The sequence below is a fragment of the Streptopelia decaocto genome (assembly GCF_964273445.1).
Source record: "Streptopelia decaocto genome assembly, chromosome: 1".
NCBI classification, from domain to species: domain Eukaryota; kingdom Metazoa; phylum Chordata; class Aves; order Columbiformes; family Columbidae; genus Streptopelia; species Streptopelia decaocto.
In genome coordinates, this window is record NC_138663.1 from 20,313,630 (window position 1) to 20,328,488 (window position 14,859).

Here is a 14,859-nt window from a genome sequence, read left to right on the forward strand (position 1 = left end):
AAATGAATCAGTAATTTTCTGAACTGCAACTACTCAGCTATGAGAAGAAGTGTTCAAGTGCTAAAATCTGAACATTAACAATTACAGGTATATCAAAAAATTAACAGCTATGTTAACTTTCAAGGTGCATCCATTCAAATAAGTTCTGTAACATTTACCTGTATCCAAGCGCTTTACAGGGGACTCATCATCAACCTCAGAATCTCCACATGCACTCCTTGATCTTTTCCTTGGGTGCAGAAGTGTCTCCAACCTTGGAAGGACTACAGACAAAAAGGTTTTGGTCCCTAGCTGTGGAGAAGTTGGCTGGGTTTCAGTGTTCTTTGCAGACTTTTGGGGGCTTATACTTTTCGATTTGCAGAAGAGAATGGATGTACGTCTGTTTACATCAGTTGATGACTCAGCTACAGCAGAAACAGTCGACTCATTGAGATTACTGTCAAGTAAGTGTTCTGGAGTGTGTCCATTTATTTCTTTCTGAATGGAAGTGCTATATAATTCATTATCAAATTTTACTCTTTTGTAAAGCTTACTCTGCTCTGGATTGAGTTCTACTGGTTTGAGGGTTGGTGGTTCTGAATTAGTCTCCAAGTTTGAAGGAAGAGGTAATGCATCTGATGGTTCAAGTTTAGGGGGAGATTTATCTCCTGAAAAAATTATAAATAGAGTGTGATTTTTGAAAACCTGCAGTTATAAAGTCTATATAAAACTCACTATATATGTGCAGCCCACCAAATAAATTGTTGTTTGGAAACAAAGCATAACATTTTAAAAACAAACCTTGACTAGCAACGATCTGTCCTAGTTAGTAGTTCCTACTTTTATACTGGGAATGTGACAGGGATAGAAAAGTAGGTGTTTACAGTTGGTGTTAACAATTTACACCTAAATAAATAAGTTTTACTTCTCATGCAGTTATGTTAGTTTCATTAACTAAAAACTAAGAAATCTAATTTTTTAAATAGAAAGTCGGGGTGGTGGATGATTATCAGTTAAATGCAATTATACTGCCATTCAAGTAAAATTTTTGATAATGTAATTTTTTATCTATTTCACCTTATCAATATTCACCTTACCTGCCTACAATAAATTTTATCAGATAAGCATTTAAAAAAAAAATAAAGTATTTGTAACCTGAACTACTAGAGTGACCTAAAATGCATTATAAAATTTCTAGAAAGGCCAAATTTGCAAAGCTGTTTTACATCTGTGGCTAGAAGTTTTATCTACTAAAAAGAAAGAGAAATAAAAAAAGGGGAGGGAAAAAAAAAACCACCCCCAAAGTCTTACAGCTTGATTAGTCACTAGTTGGCAAATACAAACTTGACAATGCAGACTTGATAGGAGAAATCAGAAAAACCACCCTCTACCATTTTTAATTCCTTTTCTCTCTTCCCACCCCCATCCCCCAAGATGATCATGTCTCAGTCAATTCCAATAATTCTATGCTGGGAAAAGAAAGAGATATAACTGTGAGCATATCAAACTAGTTTCACTTTTCATGCCAAGTGATGGTAAACAAAATAAACATTCTACTGTTGCAGCATTCTCAAATACAAGTAGAAGGATTTCCTAATCCATAATTATCAACTCAAAAAGATGCTAAAATCTTCTTTCTAGCTTCCAAAAGGATCTTAAAACCCAGAAATTAATAAGATGCTTATTCTAGAGTAACTGTATGAGGCCAATGTTGTATTTAGGCGATCACATGATCTTTTAAAATTTAGTTAATTTTTCTATGCCACCTGAAAAAGGTGTAAAAACTCAAGGGTTAAGCCCACTATCTGCAGAGGATTAAATATTGTCTCTATATTGTTTTTGTTTTGGCTCAGCAATGCCTACTTGGAAATCAATGACTTCTAACTGCAGAAAAATCTTTGCCCCATTGTTTAAGGTTTAATCGAACAAAAGCGTAGTTCATACTAAAAAATGTATTGTGCAACTGTGCTCACATACTTCGAAGGCATACAAATATTTGAATTGGTAAATAATATTTCAGGAAGATATTTAGAATGAAATTTACAGTCAGATAAGCATGTTTAAAGTGCCACCAATTAAAAAAGCCTGTAGTTTAAAATGTCCAAGGTGACCATTCATTGTGAACAAATTCTGATTTTCTATACAATTAATTAGAAAATATTCACAAAAATCTGTAAGCACAGCAAAACACTGCAGAATTATTTAGACACTAAAACCTAAATCTCATTGGGTTATTCTGGTACCATATTTTTCACATGATCAGAAACTGAAAACATAACTGCAAGGGATAATTTGCAGGTCTTCTTAAGTCAGGTCCTGTAGATATCTTGGGCACAGGATTCTACCTTCTTCACCCTTCCTTCTGGAAGTTCATTTTCTTTACTTCTCTAAGTACCTTCCATTTCAGAATCAAAATTTGAACCAATGACTACTACTCTTCACTAGATCAGAATTGTAACAAAGATGCTAATCAACTCTGGATCGTGCTCTTCATTATGCTTTTTTAAAAAAGTATACTCTAAATATAAGAAAACAGTTACTGCTCACTTTTGGACTATTTTTTGCACAATAGCTGCAGTGTAAGGCTGTGTCATAAAATGTTAAGCTATAAGTAAAAGAAAGTTAATGTATTCGTTATCTGCCAGAAATTACACTCATAAAGAACTATATTTAGTAGCATCATCACTTGAAGATTAAAAAACCAAAAAGAACCCAAAGTAAGAACCAATCAATCTTTAAATGTTTTAAAAATACTTAATGGCCTCAGAAGACAAGCATGCTGATTTATGTACACTTTTTCTACCATTGTCATTCAAGTCTCAAGGAAGTTATATGTTTGAAAAGCATTTTCTTAGTCACACTAAGAATTAAACACCAAGTTTCTGTTTGAATGGCAGTTAAGGACAGTCATTTTGTTGACTTTAACTTTCAAAAACTTTGATAGCATCAAGCTGCACCAGACACAGATAGTTTTATTTATTACAATGCTTCCACTTTCCCTTGAGCTCTTTCCTCCTCCCATTCAACACACTTAGTCAAAATGAAACATCTCTAACTCTCCTAAAGAAAAATAGGCTAGCTTTTTAGAGGTGATTGTGAAACAAACTCAATAGAACTTTACTTTTCAGAGACTAGATTTTCTTTGCATCATTTAAAATTGAGAAATAAAGACCTCAGTAACCGATTTAAAAGCAAAAATGCAAATATTATTTTCAACTGAAATAAAGTTAGGACTTTCTAGTATACTGCTCTCATTGAAATCAATGGGAATTACCCAAGAGTAGATGCAGTTCTGAGATCAATGCTTTAAGGAGGAAGAGAAGCGCAAGGGGAAGGACTGGTTAGATATGGCTGATTTGCCTCTACAACATGAAATGTGTTAAGTCCTATCAATAGTTAGTTTTATTTTAAATAAATAAATTTAAAAAAATCCAAGCCTGCCCTCTAGCCTCCCCAAATTCTGAAGTAGAGAATAAAAAGTGCTACAAACGACAGCAAAACAGCAGAGTTTTTAGCACTATTGACCTAGGCTCCCATGATGCCGAATACATATTTTGGCATGTAAGTGTATTTCTGAAAGTAAAAAGATGTTTCCAATTCCTTTTCATATGAGATTGTTTGTACTTTCACTTCTTAACACCTAAATTTTTAAAACGCCTAGCTACTGCGAAAAATAATGAAGGTTTTGTTTAAAAATATCAGCATCATATTCTTAAAATATTTGTTGCAGTTAAGTGGCTATTTGTCCATTTAAAAATTAAATACAATATTCATTTATTATACTCTTTAATTCACATGATTAAAGCACCTGACTGAAGAGGTTCAGAACAGTCCTGCTTTAAACATGGTTTAAAATCTTACCTTCTTCTTCTCCGTCTTGTTCTAATGCTGCACTTTCTTCTTCAAAACTTCCAATACCTGATTCTATTTGAGGAGCCTGGTTGTGTTGCTGGCTTAGTTTGTTGCGAATAATGCTGATTTCTTTCTTTAACAGCTTTGATCTCTTGCTCCTTGACCCACTGGATTTCATTGCACAGGTGAGATCAAGTTTCTCTAGCAACTCTCTCAGCTGTTCTTCCAAGGACATATGCGCTCTGTTGGCAGGATTCAGTAACCTATCCACTGAAGTCAAAATATGTATAATTGAAAACATGTTAGTGTTTCCCAGAAAAATAATACCAAAGGGGGGTGGGGGAGAAATAATCACTTGCCAGAATTAAAAGATGTCACCAAAAAGCTATTTAGATTACAGTCTTAGTAGCTTCACCATTACCAGTGAAGAAATGTTGAAACAAATTCCTAATATATCATTACTGTTCTTCTTGATTAGCATTATGCTCAAGAAAAGTAAGTAGTAGAGCAAAGAATTAAAAGGTCAGAAGGAAGGCACAATTAATCCTTCCCACTCTGATAAATTATTTCCTTCGTGTCAAAGAGAGGGGCAAGACTGTGGTTATAAATGAAATATGTTAATAATTCTCCTTTACTGACAAAGCCTCAGAAGCCTGATGTCTATTTCAAAAAGAGTTATTTTAATTCCTAGTATTACAAATGTGCTGGATGTTTTTAATTCATTAGGTTATTTAAGAATGCACGTAAGTTTATGTGCACTGGTAGTCGTTTTCCGTGACTTATAAGCATATACAATCATGTGAAAGAAAGCACTCAGGTTAAAAACCTTTTTCATCTATTTTGTTAAATTAGGCTCTGGCATTGTCAAAATCAGAATCTGGATAACAACTTAGTTCTAATGACAGATCTAGTAGAACAGAAACACTTGAATTTTTCAAGCAATGGTTTTAATGGGAGATGGAAATAAAAGCGAACTGAACAGCAACAACAATCTTAGTCATCTGTATGGAATGTACATGCTGTGTGTAATGAAAAATGGAACTTTTAAAAATAATCGAACAACATCTTACCATCTTCCCATGAGAAAGGCTGGGGTGACTCAAGTTTAGGCCGTTCAGGTAAGTGCATTCCAGTTTCATTATTATAACCAATTGCTTCAGCATCTCTCCTGGCTTGCCTGAGAACTACACCTCCTTGATCTCTTAACCGCACTGCAGCTCTATAAAATATTGTATCTTTTGCATTGTATTTCATACAGTTATCTATGATAAGATTGAAGTCGTCTTCGAACTCACTGAGGTTTTTATAGCCTTGAGCATCTAACCGTTTTCTCATGGTAGAGAAATCCATAGGATGTTTAATATGATCCAAATAGTCTGGAACCTTTGAATAAATATTTAAAACATGAATGGGTAAAATTATCTTATTACAGAAAAGAAACATTAGCTATTAACTGACCCACATTTTTTAACGCATCTTCTAACACTTCAAATCAAGAACTTCAAAATGTAGCTTACAATTGCACATCATGATACCGCAAACATTTGCATGCCAACCGAAGTTTACATATTACAAGATTCTGCATCTTAGGTAACAAGGTGGAGCTCTACTAAGAGATGATGAAACCACATGTTTCTACAATTCTGTGTTTTTACGTACATCACTGTATTTATGCATGTGCTTGCTTATAAATTTATGTATTTATATGTACACATATGCATAAAATAAACATGTATATGTAGTATATGAACACATATATACAGTTCATATAGACATGTACACATGCCTATGTGTTATTTATACACATATACGTGTTGTATATGTATATATCCACATATACACACACATACAATTTATCTAGTTTCCCAGTAAATGAAAAGGAATTTCATCTGCACATAAGAACACAGTATCCACATTTCCAATTTCAAGACACCCTTTGAGTTTTCTTTATGAAATAATCCTACTGCAAAAGCTCATTATGTATCCATGTTATTCTGTACAATTATTTCCCAGAAATTATTTTAGTGTATGAGCATAAACAGGCTTTCATAGCAGTAAGTTAGAACTTGTATCACCATAGATATTTAAAGGTAATACTGCTCCCAACTCTGCATGCAGTGATTTGTTATTAAGTGCTACCAAGTCATATCTAAACATAACAAAATACAGCTTAAAAAATACCTCTTTAAGGTTTACTGGCTGAGCAAATATACGAGCAGAATCCTTTTCCTGCAGCTGGTCCAGAACTGATCGCAGAAGTACAGTGAATGGAGTGAGCTGAAGTTCCATAGCAACCTGCTCAATCTTGACCTAAAGAAGTAGTAATTGTACAAGTGAGTATTTTTCATTGAGATACTGTTCTAAAGTTGTTTTGCAGCATGAGTAAAGTACTTTAGATATGAAACACAATATAAATATATTTAAGTAAATGAGCTGGCATTCGTCTAACCTACATTTTCAGCTGATGTCTTTATAAGAAAAAAACATTCTCAACCCTTCATTGTAGACTCAATCTCAACTTGTTTTTTAGAACTAAAATGATTTTATCTATAAATGAATTTTGTTCCCTTTTTAAGCTTCATATTTTGCCAACAATGTGAAAATAAGAACAAGAATTTAAAACTAATGTCTTTAAAATGAAATTTCAGTTGTGCTAAGTTCAAAGTGTAAAAAGATAATTTGATGTACATTTACAGGCTACAAAAGACCAAAACAAAGAGTAATTTTAAAGACAATGTTCTACATAAATTCCAAGAAAATAATTTAAAAAAACAGAACCAACATCTTCAGATACTCGACTGTCCTTCAGAATTTTCATTATTTTTGACAATATTACAACTCCTCTTTAATTTTATTTTCAGGCCATTTAAAGAGTTATCAAAGTTGAAACAGTCTTGTTATGGCAAAAATAAACTCTTAATGATACGTTAATGTGTGTGTAAGCACACAAACACACATCCATAAAATACGTGTCTATAAATAATAATACATAATAGATGTGTATGGCAAGTGACATGTGAATGTACAGTAATGATGCACAGAATTCCTGAAAGGACTCAAGAATTATAAACTATGTTATCTTCCAATGAATGTTCACAGCTTACAAAAATTAAAAAATGGAACAGTATTTTTATAAATAAGGACAATTAAAAGACTCGTAAGTGAAAAATTTGCTTTCACAGTTGTCATACTAAGTGTTATCTTTGTGTATTCTTGCTTCCTTTTCTCCCTGCAATGTTAACACCACATTAGAATGACTTTGATGCAGGCTTTGTTTTTTTTTTTTTTTTTTTTTTGTGACAGAAGAACAAAAGTGCTACCCAGTATAAGCACATGTATTGGGAAAATATGGAAAGATGGAATTTTCTACTGTTCTTCAGAAACCAATTGTCTTTGCAAGTCTAACAGAATGGGTTGTCAAATAATTTCTCTACACCAACGCACACAGCACAGACAACAAATGGGAGGAGTTGGATTCTACCACCATTTCGCTAGAAAGCTACTACCTAGGTAGACAACTTACTGAAACTTGTTGGGATGAATCCCGTGACTGGAGTGGAGCTATTGGTGGCTACAGGCTGTTCAGAAGGGATGAGCAAGGAAGGATGGGTGGAGGAGATGCTCTCTACATCAAGAAATTGATAGATTGTGAAGAGCTGTCACTGAAGAATTGCCATGAGCAAGCTGAAAGCTTATGGGTAAGAATTAAACACCGAAGCAACAAAGGGAACACTGTGGCTGGTGTTTACTACAGGCTGCCTAGGGGAGCCTGCTGATGAAGCCGACTTACTCCAGCTACAGGAGGCACTGCAGTCACAGGCTCTCATCCTGCTGGGGGACTTCAACCACCCTAACATCTGCTGGAAAAATACCAGAGCAAGTTCTAGGCGATCCAAGAGACTTTTGGAGTGCACTGAGGATAACTTCCTAAGCCAGGTAATAGACAGCCCTACCAGGGGGGATGTGATAATGGACCTGCTTGTCACCAGTGCAAGTGAGCTAATCAGTGACATCAAGACTGGAGGCAGCCTGGGCTGCAGCGTGCAGCGATTGTGCACTGGTGGCCTTTACAGTTCTGGGGGTATGGGCCAAGCAAAGAATAGTCAGGACCCTGAATTTTAGGAAAGCAAACTTCCAGCTCTTCAAGGAGTTAATCAACAGGACCCCCTGGGAAACTGCCCTCAAGAGACAAGGGAGCAGAAAAGAGCTGGCAAATCTTAAGGACACTTTCCAAAGAATACAACAGCTCATTATCCTCAGGTGTAAGAAATCACGTACAGAAGGCAAGAGGCCAGCATGGCTGAGTCAAGACCTGCTAGTCAAATTAAAGGGTAAGAAGGAAATGCACAGGCAGTGGAAGCAGGGACAAGTGTCCTGGGAAGAGTACAGGGACACTGCCCGGTTGCGTAGGGATGGGGCCAGGAAGGCCAAGGTGCAGCTGGAGCCGAATTTGGCAAGGGATGCAAAGAATAATAAGATGGGATTCCATAGGTATGTCAGTCAGAAAAGGGAGGTCAAGGAAAGTGTACCCCACTGACAAACATGACTGGGAAACTGCTAAAAACAGACAAGGAGAAAGCTGAGGTATTCAATGACTTTTTTTGCCTCAGTCTTCACTGGCAAGCTCTCTTCCCACACCTCTCAAGTGGATGGACCTCAAAGCATAGACTAAGGGGACAAAGTCCCACCCACTGTAAGAGAAGATCAGGTTTGACGCCACCTGAGGAACCTGAACATAGATAGGTATACGGGATCTGATGAGATGCTTCCCGCAGTCCTGAGGGAATTGGCTAATATAATTGTCAAGCCATCTTACATGACATTTGAAAAGACACGGTGGTCAGGTGAAGTCCCTGGTGACTGGAAAAACGGAAATATTGCATCAATTTTTTTAAAAGGATAGCAAGAAGATCCCAGGAGCTACTGACCTGTCAGCCTCACCTCTGTGTCTGGGAATATCACAGAACAGATCCTCCTAGAAGCTGTGCTAAGGCTCATGGAGGACAGGAAGGTGATTCAAGACAGCCAGCATGGCTTCACCGAGGGCAAGTCCTGTCTGACCAACCTAGCGGCCTTCTACAACAGAGTGATTATATCAGTGGGCAAGGCAAGAGCTATGGGGTGTCGTCTATTTGGACTTCTGTAAGGCTTTTAATATGGTGTTCCACATCCTTCGCTCTATATTGGAGAGAAATGGATTTGATGGACTGTTCAGGGGATAAGGAATTGGTTGGATGGTCGCATCCAGAGAGCAGTGGTCAATGACTCAATGCCCGGATGAACATCAATGACAAGCGGTATCCCTCAGGGGTTCATACTGGGACCAGTACTGCTTAGTATCTTCATCAATGACATAGTGCGATCAAGTCCACCCTCAGGAAATTTCCAGACAACACCAAGCTGAGTGGTGTGTTTAACGTGCTTGAGGGAAGAGAGGCCATCCAGAGGGACCTGGACAAGCTTGAGAACTGGGCCCATGTGGACATCATGAGGTTCGACAAGGCCAAGTGTAAGGTCCTGCACTTGGGTCAGGGCAATCCCTGGTATCAGTACAGGCTGAGGGATGAAGGGGTTGAGAGCAGATCTGCAGAGAAGGACTTGGAGGTACTGGTGGACAAAAAGCTGGACATGAGCTGGTACTGTACACTTGCAGCCCTTGGGTTGGACTAGATGACTTCTAAAGGTCCCTTCCAACCCAAACCATTCTATGACTCTATTAACATTTTATTTATTTTAAAGAGTTTGCACGAGTGCACATATGACCATATGTTCCTTGATCCTAAATGAGGATTAGAAGACAAATACTAAAGCCTTTCTATTGTAAAACTGTGTTTGAGAGTCTTTCCTTTGGAAAAGTTTCACCAAATTAAGATACTTTATTTACCTGTTCTCTTTTTAATTTTTCACGCTTACGTATAAGTTCAATCAACAAACGTGCTCTTTCAAGATCATGGCGCAGCCTTTGCCAGTACTTCAATTTTTCTTTTAAGGCTTGCATTTCTTCATCATCTTCTCTCTAAAAGAAGAATAAAAAATTTTTCATTGAATGAAAAACACTAACCTCTTATTATAAGCTAATTTTACACAATTACAGAACATATTCACAGGAAAGGAACAACTATTATTTTATAGTCATGGCACTTGGTCATAAGCTTTACATCAAAAATGCAATATAACAAACAACAACCTAGCAGTACAACAACCTGCAAAGTAAGATTCTGTATTTTCACATCAAAATCCAAACCAGGTGAACATCCTCATCTTCTTTAGAAACTCAAGTCTAATAGAAACAAATCCTTCTTGTGCTCACCACAGTCCACCTCCCCTGCACCCAGCAGGATTATGACACACTTTTAACACAACAAAATCAAAAATGCCTTTCAATGAACACATGAAAGAATTTAATCGACACATTTTTAGGAAGCAGTGGTGTTTAAACACTTGCAGTATTTAGTTTGATTTGTACATAGAGAAAACAGAGCATTTCTTGTGTGTTTTTACTGTTGTTCATAAGAAAGAGAAGGAAATTGGAATACTAGCTACAGTGTTCAAATGGTATTGGTAATTCACCAGAAACAAAGCCAGAAAATAGTAAAAGTCCTTACATTAGTACCAAATACACAAAAGAAACATTTGCTTTGGAAAACTGTTACATTTAAAGCGAATATTTTATTAAAAAAATCTCAGAAAGAGATCCAAAGCTTTGTACGCCTGACTTGTAAATAGCATAATGCAATATACACTTGATAAGTAATTGTCATGTGTTTTTTCTTTTAAATTACAACAAACAATAACTTCCGTAAACTACAGAAAGTAGAAGACAGAAAACTGTCTCAGCTGATCAACAATAACCAATACTATAAATTGTTACACTCGCAGCAAAAGCCTCCTTCAGAGGAGAATAATTTAGAAATATCACAGGTCCTCTAAAGGAAGCTTGTGAACTCCTTCAGACTGAAGGTTCTAAAAATAGAATTGCAAAAACTGGCAGTAGAATAAAATATCTAATAGATTGGCGAGTGCTATGATTCTATGATCGGCATAATATTTTATTGCTTTACACGCTTTGCAAGAGTAAAGGCAAGCACCTGTGGAAGCTATGAAGTTAGTTTTATTCAAGTCTCTGACTTCACTGAAGTCGAAAATCGTTAACTATTTACTATCTCTGTAGTACAATAAAGCAATGTGGAAACAATAGTTCATTCCTCTTTTTGAAAAAAAGACCAAAAAGAAGTAGCTAGACACTTCTAGTTCCCTTTCCCAATGACTATTACACTACTGACAGTCACCTTTTCTTTTAAGGAGTTAAGTCATGACTTGCAGATATAACAATTAAACTATGAAAGACTGATTAGTTCAAAGTGGATTTTGATTGAATATTAATACACACATTCCTTAAAATTCTCAGAGACTTACTGAATTAGAAAGTCTACAATGCCACCAATTGCTGTTCTTCTAAACTTCTTCATCTCAGAGTAAAGATCCCATGCATGGAAAAGCAACTTGTTAACTGATACAGCTATACTGTTTTTTCATAGCTTTACAGTTTTTCAGGACCAAAATTAAATTGTGGCTACTGCTAAATGTGGAAGGCTTATCTTCCCTTTGCTTGCAGCCATTCACAGTCTGCTATTTTGCCCTAGGTAATTGCATAGTTCATGAAACTGGGGAACTGATCCTGCTGAAAGCGAAGTCAACAAAACCATATTAGTTTTAGGGTGGGTCAGGAAACTTAAATACCGAAAAAAAGAAAAAGTTATTTTGTTACACAAGGTCTTGGGGTAGCTCATTAGAGACTTAAGTATTTGGCTAAATCTGAAGGTCTAGTTTCACTTAAAAAAAAAAAAAAAAAAAAAATTCAGTCAAATCAGTTGATTTACAAATGTCATTTCATAAACTAGGCAGGTAGGTAAAATCTGCAGATGTGACCGAAAGTATCAAAGAGCACCTTGTTTATTTTTGTGCACATATACACTCCCTTCTTCGATGTCACTCCGGCTTGGGGATTAATAGCAAGCCTCTAGTTTTTTGACCCTTCTGTGCAATGTAATGTTGGCAGGCACGGTTTTAATAGCTAAGACAATCTGCCTTTACCCTAACCTATTTATTACCTGACATAGAACATACACCCTAATTAGATTAAAAGATCCAGGCAAGCTGAAAATAGCATAACACACTGGTTTCCAATATTTAACTAGTAAAAACTTGGATAAAGAGTTCCTTTCAGAATTTTTTGTTTTCAAAATCTTTCTGACAAGGGAAGTTCCTATTAACTTCCTGAAAAAAAGGGCTCTTCTTCCAAATCTGTCTTTCTGCAACAAAGCCAGAAAGTTTCTTCTGGCTGACAACACAATAAAAAGTTACAAAGAAACCCTGTGGTATTTTCTGATAGACTTAGTTCTTGCTGAACACCAAGTATTACCTAGAAAAGCTAAAACTGACACATTTATTAATACTGAGGGAAGAGGGAAACACTTCTAAGTTTACACACACAGTACGCATCAACTGAGAACTGGTCTTCAGCTCCAGCTCCCACCATGACTATGTTCTCAGTCTTTGCATCCCAGCAGGAATGCTGCCAGCGTACCAACAGATTGCTCCTTATGCTGGATGTAAATACCTGGGGACAGCCTTGCTCCCTACAGGGGCTGTAACTTAACATGAGCCAAACAAAAACAGCATTAGTGATGAAACTGGATCTTGAGCAATACAATTAGTTTTATTAAGCTCCTCTTCTGACACTTGCATGCCAACCAATCAAAACCACTTAGTGGTTGCGATTTCTGTTACTGCTGAAATCTCCAGTGCAGTTGTGACCTTAGTCACAAGCACCTCTACTTTGTTTCTCCTAAAAGTGGTTTTAAATCAACCTCACTAGAGCAACAAGCTACTACAATTAAATTTCATGCCTTATTTTTATTAAAGCATTCTTTACAGGGAAAACCAAAACAAAATAAAAATACTGGGGACGTAAATTTATTAGAGTATTTCTAATACCTTTCCTGAATTTCTAGGTGGAGAGAACTGACAGTATAAACCATTCTTTCAGAGGGTTCCTTGTTCCTCCACAAGGTGAGGTAGGTTATAAGCAAAAAAAACTTCTTGCGTGATTCAGAACTGCTAGTTCACGTAACATCACATTCAAAAGCATATCGTAAGTGAGCTCTGAAACACGTTCATTAGGAAGTGACTCTAGATCATGAACGCTTGCGCCCCTGCCAAATTTGTTCTAGTAGCAAACATCAGAGTGGGATCAAAACCACCTTATACTAGGCATCTTGAAACCTCTTCTGGGGTTTTGGTTCCTCACCTTAACATTTCAGTTTAAGCAGCAATAGTAACAAAAATCTGATTCCCTATTACACCAATGTTTCTGTTCCTCGTATTGACTGAAAACCTATTTAGGTTTTTGACCATCTGACCTCTCACATAAAATAAGGTAGAAGAAGTTTCCCATCTAGACTGAAAGGAAACAATCATCTATACCTCAAAAATTTTCTCAGAACACCTATGCCATAGCTGTATTGAAGTATACATTACAGTTTGGCTTAGACTTGGAGTAACAAAGATGACTAATACTTCAAATGCTTTGCAGTTATGACTACTTAACTAGGTATTACAAATAATTATTGAAGAGGCTATGAAGAAGACACAATGTCGTGCACAGGACACTTGGGACTCACTGAAAAGCACTAACTGTACATTTCTTTAATCAACTGAATCATTTAATACTCAGCTTTGCCTGAAACTTTTTTCTTTTCAAAAGACAATGTTAATTTCAATTATAAGTTTTAAGAATCAAGTCTCAGAAGTGACCCAATTTTTAATGAACAAATATAAGTTTCCAATTAATTTAGAAAGTATTTCAATTTTTTTCTACTTAAGAATAGTGCAAAGTTAGAAGAAGAGGCAGAGGGAAAAGAGGTGCTTGTACAAGAGTGCAAACAGGCAAAGAGATTTTAAACAGGTCATATCTAAGGCTTACTTTATTATAATCAAACATCAGTTATGAGTATTGCTTTATTTTGGTAGTTACTCTTAAAATATTCAGAAATGTTCCAGTCTCATCATGCCATCTCAACAGGAAAAGTACTTTCCAACTCCCAAGTATAATTTTCTCAGACACTAACTTAGTCTAAGACTATACTGCCATATAAGCCCTGGACTTTTGTGCTTGATTAATTTTAAGGATTCAAGCTCATTAAAAAAAAAAGTCTACTATCTGAATACAGTGAAGTTCAGCTATTATTAGGCAACTGTCTGGCACCACTCTTCAGAATGCAAATTTCTCATACAGAATTAAAAGATTAATCAAAGATTAAAAGTAGAATACAAAATATTTTAGAGAAGTTGTAACCCAAAAAACAGTATTAAAATGGAATAATAGAGAAGCAATGAAAGAAGATAAAGGAGTGGCCAGTTTTTATTCAATGTAAATTCCACCTAAATGGAATTTCAGCATCTCAGCTATGAGGAAAGGCTGAGGGAACTTGGATTGCTCAGCCTGCAGAAGAAATGGCTCGGGGGGGTAAATCTCATCAATACATATAAATACCCGAAGGGAGGGTGCAAGAAAGACAGAGCCAGGCTCCGTTCAGCAGTGCCCATTGACAGGAGCAGAGGCAATGGGCACAAACTGAAACACAGGAGGGTTCTTCCAAATATCAGAAAAAACTTTTTTTTCCACTGTGAGGGTGACCAGGCACTGGGACAGGTTGCCCAGGGAGGATGTGGACTCTCCACTCATGGAGATATTCAAAAGCTGTCTGCACATGGTTCTGGGCAACATGCTCTAAGTGGCCCTGCTTCGGCTTTCAGGTTGGACCAGGTATCTCCAGAGGTCCCTTTCAACCTCAGCTCTTCTGGGAACTATTAACTAGTTTTTTTCCATGAAAAGCTAAGAAAAGAAACATGAAGAAAAATGACAGATCAGATAATTAAGAAGCAGTGTTGACTGTGGTATTTTTAAGACTACATCACTTAATGACAATCAGCAAACAGCAATGCAATTCAAACAAAATAATACTT

At 36.4% G+C, this 14,859-nt stretch overlaps 1 protein-coding gene across 5 annotated transcripts in view; it reads right to left on the bottom strand.

The window, feature by feature from the left end:
• BRD1 (bromodomain containing 1) overlaps nt 1-14,859 on the bottom strand; it is a 60,232-nt gene that overhangs the window by 25,432 nt on the left and 19,941 nt on the right. For 4 of the 5 annotated variants that reach the window (XM_082076154.1, XM_082076153.1, XM_082076156.1 and 1 more), the window contains 5 exons: nt 9,716-9,847; nt 6,013-6,141; nt 4,902-5,214; nt 3,841-4,101; nt 159-647 (listed from right to left, as the gene is read on the bottom strand). In XM_082076154.1, the coding sequence (XP_081932280.1) occupies nt 159-647; nt 3,841-4,101; nt 4,902-5,214; nt 6,013-6,141; nt 9,716-9,847 (1,324 nt within the window). The remainder of the gene's footprint in view (nt 1-158; nt 648-3,840; nt 4,102-4,901; nt 5,215-6,012; nt 6,142-9,715; nt 9,848-14,859) is intronic. The other variant, XM_082076155.1, reaches the window with a different exon arrangement.